The 17,818-nt window shown below is 42.4% G+C and overlaps 2 protein-coding genes across 4 annotated transcripts in view; one reads left to right on the top strand and one right to left on the bottom strand.

Annotated features, from left to right (window-relative positions):
- Nucleotides 1-17,818, top strand: part of LOC129380455 (uncharacterized) — a 142,070-nt gene that overhangs the window by 102,339 nt on the left and 21,913 nt on the right. For both annotated transcript variants that reach the window (XM_055061434.2, XM_055061432.2), the window contains one exon: nt 5,032-5,200. In XM_055061434.2, the coding sequence (XP_054917409.1) occupies nt 5,079-5,200 (122 nt within the window). In that variant the 5' untranslated portion in view covers nt 5,032-5,078. The remainder of the gene's footprint in view (nt 1-5,031; nt 5,201-17,818) is intronic.
- Vps51 (vacuolar protein sorting 51) overlaps nt 1-17,818 on the bottom strand; it is a 56,122-nt gene that overhangs the window by 27,209 nt on the left and 11,095 nt on the right. For both annotated transcript variants that reach the window (XM_050191071.3, XM_055061428.2), the window contains exons 10-14: nt 12,538-12,637; nt 10,384-10,701; nt 2,461-2,580; nt 1,596-1,703; nt 1,402-1,494 (exon numbers count right to left, since the gene is read on the bottom strand). In XM_050191071.3, coding sequence (XP_050047028.1) covers nt 1,402-1,494; nt 1,596-1,703; nt 2,461-2,580; nt 10,384-10,701; nt 12,538-12,637 — 739 coding nt within the window. The remainder of the gene's footprint in view (nt 1-1,401; nt 1,495-1,595; nt 1,704-2,460; nt 2,581-10,383; nt 10,702-12,537; nt 12,638-17,818) is intronic.

Here is a 17,818-nt window from a genome sequence, read left to right as displayed (position 1 = left end):
GTCATTTGCTCACGCCCGTGTTCGTGCGCTTTATAATTGATATTCTCTACATGTGATTTTGAGTTGCGGCCATCGGGAGAACTGATTTCTATCTAATTTCCTATAGCTCAAGCCATTAATGCGAGATGCCCGCCTACGATTACTTTATTTATAGGCAGGCACATGCAAACCATTGATGCTGCCGCACATGCGTTTTTTTTGTTTTTTTTATTGACTTGTGAAAGCTGACTGAATCTCTTCTAGAAATCTAACAATTGATGACTGCAAGTTTCTCAGTCACCTAGTTTTTCTGGTGGTCCACGCCACTGAGTTCGCTTGTGGGTGTTCACGTGGCATGCCTCGTTTTTGCTATGGCCATGTGGCCTGGGACCATATTCTCTAACAATCCACTTCATTTACCCATTTTATGGCCCTTTGTTGTTGGTTTGGACATGATTTTGAGGATGCCATACTGCCATCCAAGACTCACTGGGATCGCATGCTCGGCGCAACTTATGATAAATTTGAAAAATGAACTAGTATGTTTCGAAATAGGAGCCGTAGTTGCGTCAAACCTATTTAAAACATAAAAATAAGTTATGTGAATATCACATGTGTAAAAAAATCAATTATGCTAGTTTATTTATGTATTAAACAATCAATTAGTTTAATTCTGGGGTTTTACATGCCAAAACTAAGATTTGGTTATGAGGCATGATGTAATGGAGGACTCTGGATTAATTTTGACCATCAGGGGATCTTTAACATTCCCCTAAAGCACGGAACATGGTCGGTTTTGTATTCTGCCCCCATCGAAATGCAGATGCTGTGGCCGGGATTTGATCCTATGGCCTCATGCTTAGCAGCGCAACACTATAGTCGCTACGCCACCGCGGCGGGTCATGATCATGCATAAAACTGCAGATATAACAAAAGAATTACCACTTCATTCTCAGCTAAAAAATCAGTTGCCTGTTTTGCCTTGGAATAAGTCACTCTGAAGAATTTAAATCTCAATAAAAAAAATGTGACTCGCATAGCGTTAAGTTACTGTATGTATAAATGAACTTAATTTTACTTTGCCCCCTCCGCAGCCTCCGAAAGTGCAATAACCTTGCAAGGGAGCTTTTAGGTTATTTAAAAACAAAATATAGATAACAGTGCTTCTTTTAAAAGAAAAGAATTGCAGTGTTCACCTGCCATTAAACTAACCTCCAAATAGTGAACACATTCTTTAGCAAACAGCACGAATCACGGGACACAGAAAAGAGGCAGACAGCGCCTGTGTTGTGTGCCTCTTTTTTGTGTCCCGTTATTCGTGCTGTTTGCTGAAGAATTAAACTAAGTTGTTTACTTATAGAAAATCTGGCTGTCCAAGTGCCCTCAACTTGATGTCAAGTGAGAAGCAAAAGTGTCAAGAACCTGGGCAACATCGCTGGTTTCTTGTATCAACTGTGATGCTGGTGTCAAACTTTTGGCATCGGGAATTCCAAACTGCTCATCAGCCATTCCAAGCTGCAACAACAACAACAAAAAGAAAAAACTCAGATCAGTCATGATATGCATGTCAAAGAAGGAACATGGCTTGTGGTACTTCCCACAAATGGCATGCTTACCAGCTGGCTTACAAGTGTGTTCTTCATCTCAACACTGAATCGAGACAGCAGTAGCAACAAACTTGGAGGGGTACCACCACTCTTCTCTCCAGCAGTCTCACAGAACTCCTGCAATTGGTTTTGGGATGCAAAAGTAGATGTTACTGTCAAATGACCTAAAATATTTGGAAGATATAGAGCAATATGAGTGCAGTACTAGTCGAAGCACATTTCTTTTCTTCACTCTATAATAATCACAATGTTACAATGAGCCAGTACAAATCAAACAATTATGCTAGCTATTTAGTTCCTACAGTCTTACACAAGATCATATAGATAAATTTGCACAGTAAAGCAAGCACAGCATCACTTCAAAGCATCAAACAACAGAAAGCCAAGTGAGTTCGTAAGGACATGCAATTAGAAAAAGCGGGCATAAAAAAAAATGTGCACAAGGGGAACGAAAATAGCATTTGTGTTTCATCTTCATTCTTCTTGTATCCATTTCTTAAACCTGCTTTTTCAAATCACATCAAAGCATGCATAGCTGTATCTGAAATGATAAAAAAAACTTTGCAGATACTATCACTTTTTTGGTTTTGCTGAAAAATGAAGAGTGTTTTTGTCATAGGTATTACGATTCCACGATATTTTAGTTGCAATTTGTGTCCTTATGTCTTGTAGAAAGAAACAGAAACCACATCTTTTAACACATATATTACATTGTCATCTGTATCATTAAATTGACAAAACCTGCCAGCTCATATTCACTTTTGACATGCTCTACTAATTTTATACAAAGTAAGAACAATCATGCTTCAAACAAAATTTACCACAAATCAGACAATACTAATGAAACATGGCTAGCAAGAATAGCTGCACTTACCAAGGATATATTGTTTATTGCATGTATGAAAGCCACAACAATGCCTTCATGCACTTCCATGCAAAACATATCTTGAAAGTTGGCCCGCTTTGCAAATTCAACCTCAGCTTGAACAAAAGCCTGGAAATGAGTGTAATACAGCTTCTTTAGGCAAAAATTTCCCCATATATGTGCAAATTACCAAGTCAAATTGCTAGGTCCCAGGGTAGCTATGTGGAGTCAAAGGACACCTGATACCATTCGGGTTCAGGTGCATGATGCACAAAAATTGAGTAAACAGAGAAATTCAGTCCACATATAACGGAATGAAGTAAACAAATCTGATTGTCAAAACTAGAGACTGAAACTTTAGGTAAATGCCTATTTTTCCTTTATGTACTTATTGTGCCCATGTCATATATAAGCATGAACTGTGGGCCTAGAAACATTCTAACCGCACCTTTATCGTGCCTACAAATGCCTATTCAATGTTTGTGTCTATATTGGGTTTTCAGAGCCTATACATGCCTTTTTCTGTGTTTTTGTCCCAGCCTTTTTTTTTTTTTTTACAATGTTATCTTAATGTTATCCAAGCCCCCAGTAAGAATTTTTCTTCAACTGCAAAGCTTTCTTTCTGAGAAACTCGTATGGGTTTCCTTTGTAGCTTCGTGTTAGGTCTGGTGAATGCCAATTTCTCCCTTTTGTTAATGTTATCACCCGCTGGTAACTTGGCTGAAGGCAGCTGATTAATACCACAAACATTTTGCAGTAAAGGCTGTCATTATTAGTTTTGCAGTAGACAAGAGCATCACTGTGAGAAGGGCTGAAACTGTTCAACGTGACGATACACTTGAAAGTGACTTAACCCATATTTTAGCACTCTTCTCCACTCAACACTCGACCTCAACTCAAAAAAGTAGACAGTAATGCCGCCCCTTGACAATGCCTTGCAGCTGTTGAGGAATGTAGTTGAGGGGCAGCGCTTTGCTCAATTCGGTGGAGTGGAGTCGAGGACGGTTTGAGAATAAGGGGGTTAGCGTACGTGTGCATTCACTTCACATTTTTAGCCATCCTCGAGAAACTTGAATGCTCGAGTGAAACTCTGATCCGACATATGAAGCTCAATTTAGACATCCAGGAAGGTTCGCCACCATCCCATATAGACCTGTTGGTGCCAGAGTTCATTCTAAACTTCTGTCTCAGACCAAAATCCCATGTCAAGATCTCATCAAAGGTTCTGCCCAGCAAACGTTTTGCCATTCCAGAGGGCATTGGATCATCCAACGTTCTGAAGTAAAAATATGCGCTGCTAACTTCAGTGGATGCTGAGCATTCCATTTCTGCGTAGAAACCAATACTCAGCGAGAAACGGCTCAACATGAAACCCCGAAAACTTAAGATAATGTTTGTTTGTCACTGCTCTCACAATTTTTCTGGTGGTGTCTAGTCACTGCAGTTCAGATAAATCTTATAACCTATGCAACTTGCCTCATTTCGTTTTATACAGAAAATAAATTGAATTTCAGAAAACAAGGGTTTAATGGGCCGTGTTCCTTACAAAATCATAATTTATCCTTTGATTCACAGTCGAATTTTTTACTAATTGAGACTACACATGCCTAAAGGAAAGTATGCCTTAAATGACAGCTTTGTAATGACTTTGTCTGTACCTAAATCTAGCTATTTTGAGGTATCATACTTAGTGTAGCACATTCTTCCATTAGGAATTACAGTGTTAATCCTGTAATGCCCAACATATTATATGTACTGCACTGAATTCAATGCCTCAAAATGCTGATTTATATGCAGCAAACTTGATGCAAAGTTCATAGTGGGGTTTGGGTATGCCATAAAGAAGTTCCAGCCATGGATAGCTTAAACAAATTACCAATTAAATAAGTGCTATACTAATGAAGTTATATCTCAAACAACATTTCACTGTTTGTTTGTTTCTTTGTTTGTTTATTGTACAGATGTACTTTTCATGGCTAGAAATCAAGGTGAACAACTAGTTCAAATTTTTTTTTATGCAGAACTGTGCATGGGCATTACAGGGTTAAAATGTCTATCATAATTTCAGAAGAAAAACTACTTTTGGTGGTTTGCTGTCCTTACAAAAATTTATTGCCGGTGAAGAGTTTCCATAATTATGGATGCTCTTCCACAGGCAGCAAACGTCGCCTGAGAACCTAAGGAAGAAGCAAGTCAAGACAAACTAAACCAAGACAAGACCAAGACAATCCCAATCGTCTCGGTCTCCTTACTTGTCTTCCGTGTCCTCTGTTGCCATTTGCTGCCTTAATGAACCAACTAGCTACACAATACGTTTCAACCTCTCCCACAAAACTTTTTTTAAGACTGATCCAAGCCATCGCCATATTGAATATGAGCCACCGTTGTAGCGTTTTGCCATTGAATGCCTGTAGAAATCGGCAACAAGTCTGTTTGCTGTAGTGTTTTCTTTATCACACTTTTTCTCGTTATGAAAAAATATTCTAATGAGTCAACAACATGTCATGAATGTCTTCCTTTCAATGTTACTTTGTGGAATTAACAGCACTGTGTTGATAAAGGACTTTATAAATTTCACAGGCCTTTTTAGCCTCTACATCTGTTGACTCAACTGATTATTTGGTGGGATGGAACTGAATTATCACCGGCTGACACACGTCCGTGTCACCGGCCATGTGTCCCTACATATATATACTGTGCAAAGGAAAGCACATGTCGCCTTGAAAATCACAAGTCCACTTGTCGAAACGTAAGTTCCTGCTTTTACCTTGTTGTCGTTTTGCTCTTCACCTTGAATTTCCATCTCCCGCATTTCCCGTGTTTTCCTGGATATCCATGTTCAATGACATTTAGAATGCCAGGTCTAAGTCTACACTATGATACAATATATACCACATGAAGTGCTAATGCTCTATCAAATTAGATTAGCTTTGTTCCTCAATATCTACAAACCAAATATTAAAATCATGTTATTTTTGCCGTTTGCTTCCAGTTAAGTGAATAGTGCTATGACTAGCATCCCCACAAATGAAACACAAATCTGATACCAATGCCTGCTAATCTGAATACAGAATGAGTTCACATACCTAATGCATTTTTTCTTAAAGCTGTCACAAAAATGCCCAAAAACCAAGTGATGTGCTACTGTGTATACTTTCACCACAAATCTTTCCTTGTACATGAATGCTTAAGTTGGTTGGTTTAGATAGATATTATAAATGGTAATGGAGCATGAAAAACATTGACAGAAAGGGAAATGCACAAACACATACAAACGTCCAAGTATTCATACGTCTACCATTCTGTACATTTTCTTACAGGCACTGCATGTGCATTTGTCCGTACATTTCCCCTTCAGTATATTTTACTCGCAGTGCTTCGCTATTCTTTGTCCATGTCCCTACCAAACTATGCAACAAATGCGAACAAATGGCTCTTTTGCTTCACTTATATAGGATGCAAGAGCCACCACTGGAATTGTCCTTGCATCACAATCGCTCTTACATTAAAAGTTCGATCAAGTGACATCTTTGCCTCAGCGAGAGCACGCCCAGCGATATTATATTGCGATTTAGGAAGTTTATTTTACTTTGACTGTTCATGTTGCCATTTGTTGTCTAATTGTACTGGATACCATATGAGAACAGAAAAATGTTTCTTGGTGCCTTCTAGGTATTTTTCAATATGCTCATCCTTGTATATGTATCTAGCCAAGGCCAGGACTTGTTTTGGTCAGATTTTACATTTGTAATGCAGTGTCAAGACATGGTCTATGCAAAAGTAAAATAGTCAGAGATTTTTTCAACAGCCTGAATGGGCTGAAGATTCCTTCTCCGAATTTCGTTATCACCAAGTTAACTACAGTAATCCCTCGTTATGACGAAGTCAGCGGGATGGTCAGACGTCTAGGTTGTAGATGTCTTTGTCTTCATACTTTTCAAGTAGAGCTTGGAGCCAATGTTGGTGCCATATGTCTACAGTTTCACGGTTCACGGCTGCATTTTCGCCAACGATCGACTTCGAGGTCTTCAATGTTTCTTGACCTGCTCAAGCCAGCCATTGTTGCACTTGAAATCTTTATGGCCCATTTAGAGGGTGAGAGCTTCGGCTTTTCCAGCAAGTGCAGGTCCATATAAAGGGAGATTTGCACTCCTGGCATTCTTCAGCCACTGTAGAAGTGCACCTTCCACTTCGAGGAATTTCGAATCACGATTCCTTTTTCTTCGCCGAGAGGCGCTTTTCAAAGCCATCCAGCCCAGCTTCCTTGTTTCTCAATGCAGTTGATGAAGTAGACGGCGGTATTACAAATTCCTTCGCGATGTCAGTTTTCTGCCGGCCATCTTTTTGCACTTCTTTTATCGGCAGAACTTTCTGCTCCAAAGTCAGACACTTTCGCCCGGAGACTGACGGAGCCATTTGTCACTGCAGACCACAAAAGCACCTGCAAGGCATGCCTAACAAAGCACTCCGAATAAGACACAATCACATGGCCTGCAGCACAGATCCAAACGCACGCGCCGTCAGCGCCAAGGTGACTGAATGCGGCCGGCAATGCAGAAGGCAGAAGCTTCAAAATGTCGCCAGGGCATTTCGCTTTCCTCATCAGTGCACACTGGTGATGGTGACGGTTGCATTGGCAGGCTTGGCATCGGCTTCACATGTAGCGGAAGAACGACAATGGGAGTTGTGGAGACCAAGAAGCAGGAACCGCGGAAGGGCACCTGTTGGTGGAACATTGTGCTCGGGAAGGCAGGCTGGAAGAGGGCAGCTTTGCAGGTGCAGCAATGTCGAAACTGGCAGTGAGGAGGCAAGCAGTTGACATGAAGGCAAGTGAGAGGAGCGACTGGCGTCCAAACAACTTGCCGACTGCAGAGCGAATGAGGAAATGAAGGCAGTGGCCGCTTTTATAGGGGGTGTGTGGAGGTGACGCAAGACTACGACAATATCGCGCTAGAAAGTGCTGCAAATACCAGGGCTCGAGTCTGAGTTTATGTTTGTTGTACCCAAAAAACGATTAGTCACTCATTGTTGGTACGCAGCGCGATCGTGAAAACTGAATGGTTCTGCAGTAGGGGCTTTGCACGATCACTGGGCAACTTTTTCCCGAAGTGTGCAGCTGTGAAGTTTCCATTCCAAAACGAGAGTTTTTGGGCGCACCGTTGTAGACGACACTGTGCTAATTCTACGGTTTGAGTGCTGGTGTTCACACACCATTGCGTCCGCGTCACTGACAAATGTCTAGAAACAAAATTCAATGACCCTACCACGCATTTAGACCATTTGTCTAAAGTTGGATGGCACGAATCAAGCATGACCGGCTCAAGAAAATCGCCGGGGAAACACCAGCTTGCACTGACTCGCCATGTTGACAGCTGGACCCGCCGCTGGCGACTTCGGATTTTTCGTCTTTTCAGAAAGTTATCGGTTGATTTACCCCGTCAAAAGTGCAACGAAGCTAGGGGCGGTGTTTTATTGTGATGCAGGCTGATTATGGCAAGAGGCAAACAAATTTCTAGACCAGCTTCCCCAAAGTCGTCTTCCCGATTTATTAACGTAGCTTCTCGCGTCGAACATGGCACTTATAATCGGAGGAACATTTCATTCGTGCTTTTCGGCACGTTTCAGCGAAAAAAGTTCTCTTTAGAGCAGTAAAACTTCGCTCATCAAGCGCTCGCCATGCGATGCTACGGTACAAATCTGCCTGCGGTCTTTTAGCCACTTTTTGGCATCCAAGAGGTTTTCTGGCATCGCAAAACGTCAGGAAAACTTTATTTTCGTGTGGATTCTATCACAGGGGACACCAGCGATGCGGTTGTGTCCGAGATTAATGGTTCGTGGGCGCTGCACCATGGAATTTGACAGCTTTCGTTCGCTCCGCAGAAAACAGCTGGGAGCACTCAGCACTCGCTTGGTACTCGTTACTAGCAGTCATCGGTCAGGGGTTTGGCACTTTTGTGGCCTGTTCTGTGCCTGCATGAGACTCATTCGTTGGTGGTATTAACTTGGCACTGCATGCATGAAAAGGTCGCCGCCACCGAGTGGTGGTGATGCCTCTGCTCGCCACTTCACTCTAAGCGGGTCAAGCTCTTCGTGCGCTTCGAGTAATGTGGCTTAAAATGCATGCGTTTGGGTCGGGAACGAAATAAATTTTGAATAAAGCGACATGTTGAGTAAAGTGATTTCGTTATAACGAGGAATTACTGTAGTTGTCAAGTATTGTGAGCATTCAAGACACAGCATAGTTACAATTGGTGATGGTGTTAGCCACAGTGAGAAAAAAAAAATGAAGGAGCATTTGACAGGCCTTTTAATCAGCATCGCAAATAAAGATGTTGATATAATAAGGAGATAAAACGATGCAAATTTTACAGTACAAAACAAAAATATGGCCACTCTCCACCTCACTTCACTTATTTTTTTAAGCTTTCTTTGACTATCTTGTTTCTTTTTTTGGTCAGAGGTCGGAGGTTGCTAGTCATAGGTAGGAACAATGGCGCCAGTGCAAAGGGCACAAGTGCTTGTGTAGCAGAGCAGATTCATTGCTAAATGCCAACTGTCACAGCTCTTTGAGATGCACGTCCTGTCCACCTACAGTACCACTAGAAATGTGCTGGTTCTATTAACACTATGGAATTACTCAATGAAACAACACTACCTAAATGTCCTCACAGAAACTAACATATGTCGTCAAGCACATCATTCCTTTAATAAGGGGAATAGCTTTCTTGAATCGTTTGGTTATACACTTACATTGACAATCATTGTTGATGGTTCCTGCACAACTTTTTTAGTTGCTCATGTTTTACACACAAAAAAAAACAGAAAATTGCAGCAAGTTTTATAGTCTCCATCATCGTGCACTTGGGCTCATGTGAACGACACACGACTAAGCGGCACGCCACGCTTATGTATGAAATTAATAAAGGTGCGCGCTGAACCTGAAGGCCTTGCATTGTACAGGCGATAAAACTTGAGAAAGCAACTACAGAGATTCATCGACCAAATATATTGTTCGTAAATTAAGTGAGGAAGATACTTGCAGCATAAGGTGATGCAGATAATAAAGCTGTATTTTGTGATATCGGTCTGATATCGGTCTGTTTGAACAGAACGATGCAATACTGGCATGTGCACACGGGTGAAAGCAATAAAGTTAGAAGATGATAAAACATGCCAATAAATCTGGAACATCTACGAAAAGATCCCTTCACATGTTCAAACCAACTAAACATTTATGGGATATGTCGCTGTGCCACACACATGACTGGCTGTATTAGTCATGCTTATCTCGCTTCACATATTCAAGTGCTTCACACTTGTGAATAAAACTTATTTCTTACATGTCAATGCATGCTTTAAAATGTGCCACCAGGTTTTAACGACCATTGAGCATCTGTAGAAGCTACCGTGCTTTCTATTTCTGCGATAGTGCATAGAGAAAACCTGGGACATATTGTCACATAGACACACTGGATATTCTGACACAGCATATAAAACTTTCAAATCAAGGCAAAAAACAAGCGCTGTTGCGTAAAGCTGCAATTAGCCAAAATTCCACAGCAGTTTAACGAAAAATGGTGCACTTGACAGTGCTGAAGCAGACACTCCATCACGTAATCCAACTTACGCATCATTCAGGTGCTGACAGCAGGCAGTGACACTTGTTATGTCCTCGTGGCCAATATACTAACTAAAGAAAAATTATTTATTTGCTCTGAGAATGACTGCTTCTAATGAGAACCAAAATTGTTTTACACTCCCATATTCTAATAAATTGTTACTACCCCATCATTAATTGCCTAACCAGTAAAAGTTCCAAAGAGCACTTTTATTACATTCAAGACTTCTCCTATGCCTTTTCTTGTCCCCATGAATTCGTACTCGTTTTTAACTTTTAGTTCAATCTAAATGCTTCATTTCAAGTCGACTCACCCTCAGACCCCTGAGCAATGACTGCACTTGGTCAAGGATCAGGTTATGCAAGCCGGCATGCAAGTCAGCCAGGCTGAGACTGTCCTGTCCTACGGTTCTCGGCAGGGCCAGGTTGTGCCGCACATCTGTCAGTCGCTCTGCAAAAAAGTGCCTCAGTGTGTGCAGTGAAAATGCACACTGGTCTCGTGCTGCCTGCTCCACGATATGGATTGACTGCTGGCTGTAATCGGCAGCAGGCATCATTTTCGTCAACGCCTGCAGCTTCTGGCAGAACCGGTCCAGAGCCTTCACCAGCACACTGTTGTCGACACGCCGGCTCTGCATAACCCCACTAAGTAATTAGCAATAGCAATCATGCTTCTGTATTTGCACTATTAACTTCAAAAAGTTCACGTAATAGGGAGTTTTAGAAATTGGGTAATCCAAGCGTCTTTGCTTACCTGCAACCTGATGCTGTGCTTGCATACTCATGTATGCGCAGCTGTTTGCATTCCCTAACTTTGGGTGAGCAAAATCTAAAACACCCTTATGTAACAAATGGCTGACTGAAGATCATGCAATTTTCTCTAGAGGCTTTGATTTATAGATATATGGCCAGAATACACTAAAATTGCATTTTTTTTTTCTTTTTGTGATAGAGAGCTACGAATTAGTCAAGGATATTGTGGACCCATAAGTAGATGCAATATCGTAAAATAGTACAATAGTGAAAGAACATTTGGAACCAGAACAGAAATGGTGTGTTCTAAGCACACCTGGATGAAAAGTAAGTAACTAAAAATCTTAAATGCTGTTGTTCTCTTATCAGTGACCAACGATGAGCTACTTGCACTCTACATAAATGACAGGGAATGTGTAGGCAGAGAAAGAAGTTATTCAAGCTTGGGAGCATCCATTGAACTTCATCAGTGCAATACCAAACATCCCAGCAACCAGTCTGTTGTTAACACTGCACTTGGTACATCGTTCCGTGCTGGCAGGATGCCCATACAACAGCTCTCACATGACATTTCTTCATTCCTTAGAGTTGGTTATGATGATTGACAGTGCAGCAACCATCACAATGCACTCAATTAGTCATCATTTCAATGTCATGAAGTTTTGTCTGCTTCATGACAGACTAATCTTCTGAGAGAATTTTTCACTCAGCTCTGCAATGACCTGATCTCTCATATCTCCCTCTTTCCTTTGTTATGATGTTACAATGAGCATACAATAATATTCTGTATGTCTTGATTAGCGTTTACCTATTTTTCTGGTGTTCATAACATACATTTGGCCTATCGGCTAAGATCAAAGTGTAGCATGTTTACTTTGTCAGTTCTTAGAGTTCCTTATACATCACTGTCAGCCATGAAATTTAGAGCTTGCTTTCACCTCAAGCTTGTAACAGAAAGTAGCACTGTAATTATATCCTAATTATGCCACTGCAAAATCTACAGCCAATCCCAAATGCGCATGATGCTGCTCTCAATCACCAGCAACAAATTATAAGTAGTGTGCCAGCCATGCCAAACCACAGAAAACTTTGCCAGAAATATGGCATGTAATAAAAAGAAAAAGAAAAACAAGCTCATGACTCATTACAATGGAGTGAAGCAGTAGTGCACCATGGCAGATCTCAAGCATCGCTTCATGCAACTCACCCAAGATACAAAACAGCTTCACCTAAATGCCTTTGAGCAAGATCCCAGCAGCCATTATATGAAAGCCAAGCATAGGCTTGACAGCAGAACCACTGGGTGTTGCAGTGCTGCAAATTAGTGAGTGCTTCATGTTCCACGAACTTTTTCTTTTATTAGACAAACCACATCTCCGCAAGCACATATGGGATTTGTCTAATGGCTCCACACTAAGACTGACAACACCAGGAAGCACACAAAAGCAGTCTAGCACCCGTTTTTGCCCAATTACTCTAGTCCTGGGGTACTACAGAACCTGCTGCATCCATGACACATTTGCTACAGCCACAAAAGGCAAGCAATGTCCAATGCATGCATGCATAAATACTATATAACATGCTGCTCAATACCTACCTTTACCCTAAACTAGATGTAAAAAGGAGAGAAGAATAAAATGAGTGCATGCATTATTAACACGTGCAGGTGTAAGAGCAATGTAAACATCCAACATACAGTTCCAAGACATGCTCACCTCTGCAGCCACTCTCTGTTCCATCACATCCAGCAGCTGCAGCATGATCTCATCCAGGAATGCCTTCAACTTCTGCACAACAGCGGCATCCGTCTCACCACTGTAAATGGAGAAAGTGCAGTTGGCCATGAAGCAGCATACAGAATCAAGGGCTCACACCTACTCTCATGTTGCTGCTGCTAGTAGTTTTCTATCCAACTTCAAATTTCCCTTAATTTCAGGCCTTGCCGGAAGAGCCAAATGCTCCAGCAGGAGCCTTACAGGGCTTCTTTCTTCAGCTCGCACCATTTGCAGAAACTCACACAAATAACAGAATATACAGAATTGCATCATCATCATCAGCAGCAGCAGCCTATTTTATGTCCACTGCAGGACAAAGGCCTCTGCCTGTGATCTACAATTACTCCTGTCCTGTGCCTTTAACCGATTCCAACTAACGCGCGTAAATTTTCTAATATCATTGCCCCACTTAGTCTTCTGTCGTCCTCGACTGCGTTTCCTTTCTCTCGGTGCCCAATCTGTAACCTTATTGGTCCACTGGTTATCTGGTCCACTAGTTATCGATGTGACAGTCTCAATACTGCAGAAAATAGAGATGATTTCATCTATTGGGTTCCTTACCCAAAAGATGTCCAAATGGAAAGGCATGTTTTAGAAGCAAATATATACATAAATAAACGTAGCAGTAAACAATAAAGCCATTTGCCCTGCTGTGTTGATCACTGAGAATCTTCAATTTTTCCAGTGATATACGATACATTTAAAAAATGAAAGAAAATTAAGAAATGCTATCCAGGCTTTTTTTTTTTTTTTTAATAAGTGTATAGTATGATCCACTGTTAAAGGGAACACTGAACCAGTAGTACAGACAATTTGGCTGGAACATTCCTTCACCTTTATTGCAAAGAAGTGACTGACATAATCAATTTGGCGTGCATCATACATAAAAAATGTGTGCCTTTACTTCAGCGATAATTGATAGGAGAATACTAACTGCATTTCCCTTTAACAGTAGACTATACTGTACTTTTAATGACTAAACATGGTGCTAGGCATTGTCAGCAGTCCTATGTATCAGTTCAGTAAATGTAGCCTCCCTCCCCGTTCCCATAGTAAGCTGCATGCAACAAGTATAGTACACTGGATCCCTGTGACTGAACGCTACGTCATTCAGAAAGAAGTGGACAAGATGCTTAGATGGTTGAACTACCACCACCTGAACAAGGTCTCAATAAAGATGAATATAAGATGATGACCTGCTTGATCTTCTCCAAGGTATGGAGCATTTCTCCTCCATCAACCTCCGCTTAGGATATTGGAAAACTGCTCTGGACCACAGTGATCGGGAGAAGGCCACTTTCACAACAACAGATGGTCTTGCTCAACTCAAAGTCATGGTGCTTGGTCTGTGCAATGCCCCAGCGACGTTCAAATGAATGATGGACTGCATTCTTCTCAGTTTAAAATAGCCAACTAGCCTCTGTTACCTCAACAACCTGTTGTGTTCTCATCTACTTTTTCAAGCCAGTTGCAATGTCTTTCAGTGGTTCTAAATTACTGCCCTTGGCCACTTTTCTGATGCTCCAAGTGTCAGACCTGACACCAATAAAGTTCAGGCTGTTGTGGATTTCCACATACTGCAGTCTGTCCATGATGTTTGCAGTTTCATTGGCCTCTACTTGAATTTTCACTGATTTATTAACAACTTTGCTACTATCACCCAATCGCTTACCAAGCTTCTTAAGAAGGATGTGCTTTTCTCCTGGGGTGCACCACAAGCTGCAGCTTTCACCAAGCTGATCACTATGCTTGCATCCTCACCTATTCTGTTTCACTTTGATGACTACACTCCCACGGAGGTCTGCACCAACACCAGTGCCCATGGCATAGACACTGTTTTGCGCAACATCATCGTGGACACAACAGACTAAAATAGACGATCTAAAAGAGCTTCACAAGCTCAGGAGTACTTTTATTTTGTTGTCTGCAAATATGGCTACTCACATCAGCAAGTGGACCATTTGCCCTGTGTTTTCGTTGATTTAATTTTTCTATGTCGTATTTTTCGCGATTGTGTTTGTTTCTTTTACTTAGCTTGCTCATCTTTAATACATCTCTCCATTGCTATTATTAACAGAGGGTCCAGTTGCAGTCTTTGACTTTGGGACTTTCGTCTGTATATTGCCTCTTACCCAGTCATTGTATTTAAAGAATAATAAACTGAAACTGAAACCTCGTGGATCCACGTGACTGTGAATTCAGTAACACTATACGCGCCGTGCACGCCGACGGACGCGCCACTGGTGGCGGCCTTGCGCAGAATATGCGGGAGAGGAGCCTGGCGCGTGCCGTAGTTTGTTGTGTCGTTGATCGTGCTTCTCTGTCTTATTCACGTTTTCAGAGCAAGATAGGCAACACCATTCGCACGTGTGGGGTGGCCAAAGCTTCAGGGAATGTCGAAGAAGAATTGTTGCAGGGTGGGGGGCTCAAATACCGGTGAAAACGTGCCGGCGATACGGTTCTAATCATTCCCGGCGAAGCCTCATCAGCGGGAGCAACGGTAGCAAAAATGGATCGTCGCTCCGAAGGGAAATTTCTTGTTCTCATCCTTTCCTTTGTCTCGTCGGTGTTCTTTTTCCACTCGATCATAGCCACGTGAGCAACGAAGTTCGTCTGCAGTGCAGCATGAGGTTTAAAGGCATTTCGCTAAAGTTCGGAATGCTGTTTGCCGCTTATATTGTTTTCCGCTTCTTTGCCGCATTGCGCTAGCTAGGCAGCACGACTGCACGAGCGCATTGCGTTGTATGTTAAAGCTACTGAAGTTTGCAAGAACTGAAATTGTTGGTTTCATGTGGCGCGGTAAATCCTCGCACCAGCTGTCGCGCACTTCATGTTTTTACATCTATTTTATGCGTGGCTTTGCACATGTTTAACTGTTGCTAGTTGCTCCATGCATAACTCTTGTCGATTCTTTTGAGCTGCGAAGTTTTCACCCTGCCTTGTTTGTAAAGGGTAAATCACGCTGTGTCTTATCGGAATGATACCAAGGAAGTGCTTCTTTAACAGCTTTATTCTTTTCGCCCGAGGGCATCTTAGATATTGTTCGAGTTTTCGGAAATGTGTTTAGAAAATAGGTAGTTCAGGGCGAGAATTGCTAATAGCTGCTGCATATGGTATTTTTGTTCTATTTCTCGCTGAAAAGTTCACGTCCTGTTTGGGAAGTCATCACACCTCGATGCTGCCTGAGCAAACTTAACACGCCGAGTGATTTGTTTGTTTCACAGCGTAGTCCCTTCTTGCATGCGAGTTTTGTACTCAACTGAATTCTTTCTTATACTTACGCTGCAGACGACTAAACCGGGCCTTGCCGCCAGCGCTCATCTACTTTGACTGGCGCTGCTCTGTCTTCAAATATATCATGTGGCACATCTCTCTAGTAATATAAAAAAGTACTGAAAAGTTAGTCAGTCTTTAGCTTTGTACGTTTCCAAGCAGCTCCCTTGGGGAATTTAAAATTGCACAAACTGCAGCGGGAACGGTAGTTCATCGGCGTATGCAGCAGAATTGCATCGGCGGTACAGCACTAACACGCGCTTTTATTAACCCGTGTGTTTGGCGACTTCGTTGGCTAGTGTACGCGTTTCCATCAATAAATTGGCAATTACTCTTCTTGAGGTGACTTGGACTGCACTTATTCGGCGATGTCACATGTATTCATCGGCAGAAAAATCACAATGGCATATGCAGAGATTGCACCGTGCGGATTTGTTTGATATAAGTCTGCACTAACGACGGGTGCTTATTATTCAGGTACAGAAACAGCATTGCGGCAAGGGTAGAATTAAAGAAAACCATCGAGAGATCGCATCACTCAACAAAATTTATCAGCTAGTGAACATGAGCTCCACGTCATGTAAATGGGGTTCATGGCGTTTGTCTGCTGGACACACCTTGCACGTATGTGGACCATGTTGTCATACCCGCTCGTGTTCATACCCGCTCGCACAGAGGTCAGCATCTTCCCTACAGCTGTCACCGCAGAAGAAGCAGCCTGGCCTGAGCGGGTATCGCAGCCGCGAACTTCAGCCATCCTTGCTGCAAAGGGTTGTCGTCTGCTACTGCTCCCGCGTGTACTGTTGGAAGCGTCCGCTAGGTGGCTTTCAGTGGCGCCTCTATAGGCAGTGCACGAGGCGTATACAGCCTGTATTATGCAGATCTTGAATCTCAGTCATATCGGAAATAATCAAAAGCGTGATGTCACCTTGCGCCAACTCATTGCCCGGCTAAACTCTTCATACCCTGATGCCAACCTTCGCATGTTTTACTCTGAGATGGCATCTTGTACTGCCACAGTATGTTTCCTTACAGCCCAGAACTCTTCCTTGCGATTCTGAAACATCTGCAGCTGACCGTAACTGCCCAACATACCAACAACAGGTCACCTCTGAGTTTCTCACACATATGACCACACATGCTGCAGCTTTTAGTGGCCTACCATGTACCGGCCTGTGCACCAGTATGTTGCTTCGCCGGATCTCTGTAAATGCCGGAACAAGTACTCTCTACTCCCTAGTGGTCCCCTTCAACTCAGGGGCATCTCGTATGTGCCCTTCTGTCCCGTTGACCTTGAGTTGCTTGACCCCATCCCCCGTGTATCACTCTGCTAACGAGTGAGTCAATGCCACAACATATTATACCACCCATTATGTGATAACACGCCATCACACGCAGACTAACTGTGCTACTGACCTCACGCACTTTTTGTTGCACGTCACCCTTCAACATGGTGCTCCTAAACAACCCCTTATGAACAGGGGCCCGTAAATCCTCTACAAAGTGGTCGTCAACATGCTTGGATCATGCGTGACCCGGCACAAGCTCACCACAGCTTACCACCCCAGACTAATGGGCTAACAAAACACCTGAATTACATGCTCACAGACATGTTGTCGATGCATGTTTCTTCCAACCACTGCAATTGGGACATGAGCCTGCCATTCGTGATGTCTGTTTATGATTCATCATGGCATGATTCGACCGGTTTATCTGCATTCTATTTGTTGTTTGGTCGTGATCCTGCCTTACTCATGAATAACCTGCTGCCTTCTGCTGCTCCCACCAGTGACTATGCCCACATCACTGCCTGAGCTGATCACATCTGCCAGGTTGCCCATGAGGAATTAGCTACATTGCAACCAGAAGACACTTTACGATAAGCAGCACCGACTTACTCGTTTCTTGCCAGGTTCCCTTGTAATTCTCTGGACTCTAATGTGCTAGG

This window comes from Dermacentor andersoni, chromosome 1 (genome assembly GCF_023375885.2).
Source record: "Dermacentor andersoni chromosome 1, qqDerAnde1_hic_scaffold, whole genome shotgun sequence".
Lineage (NCBI taxonomy): Eukaryota > Metazoa > Arthropoda > Arachnida > Ixodida > Ixodidae > Dermacentor > Dermacentor andersoni.
This window is presented reverse-complemented; position numbering and strand designations above follow the sequence as displayed.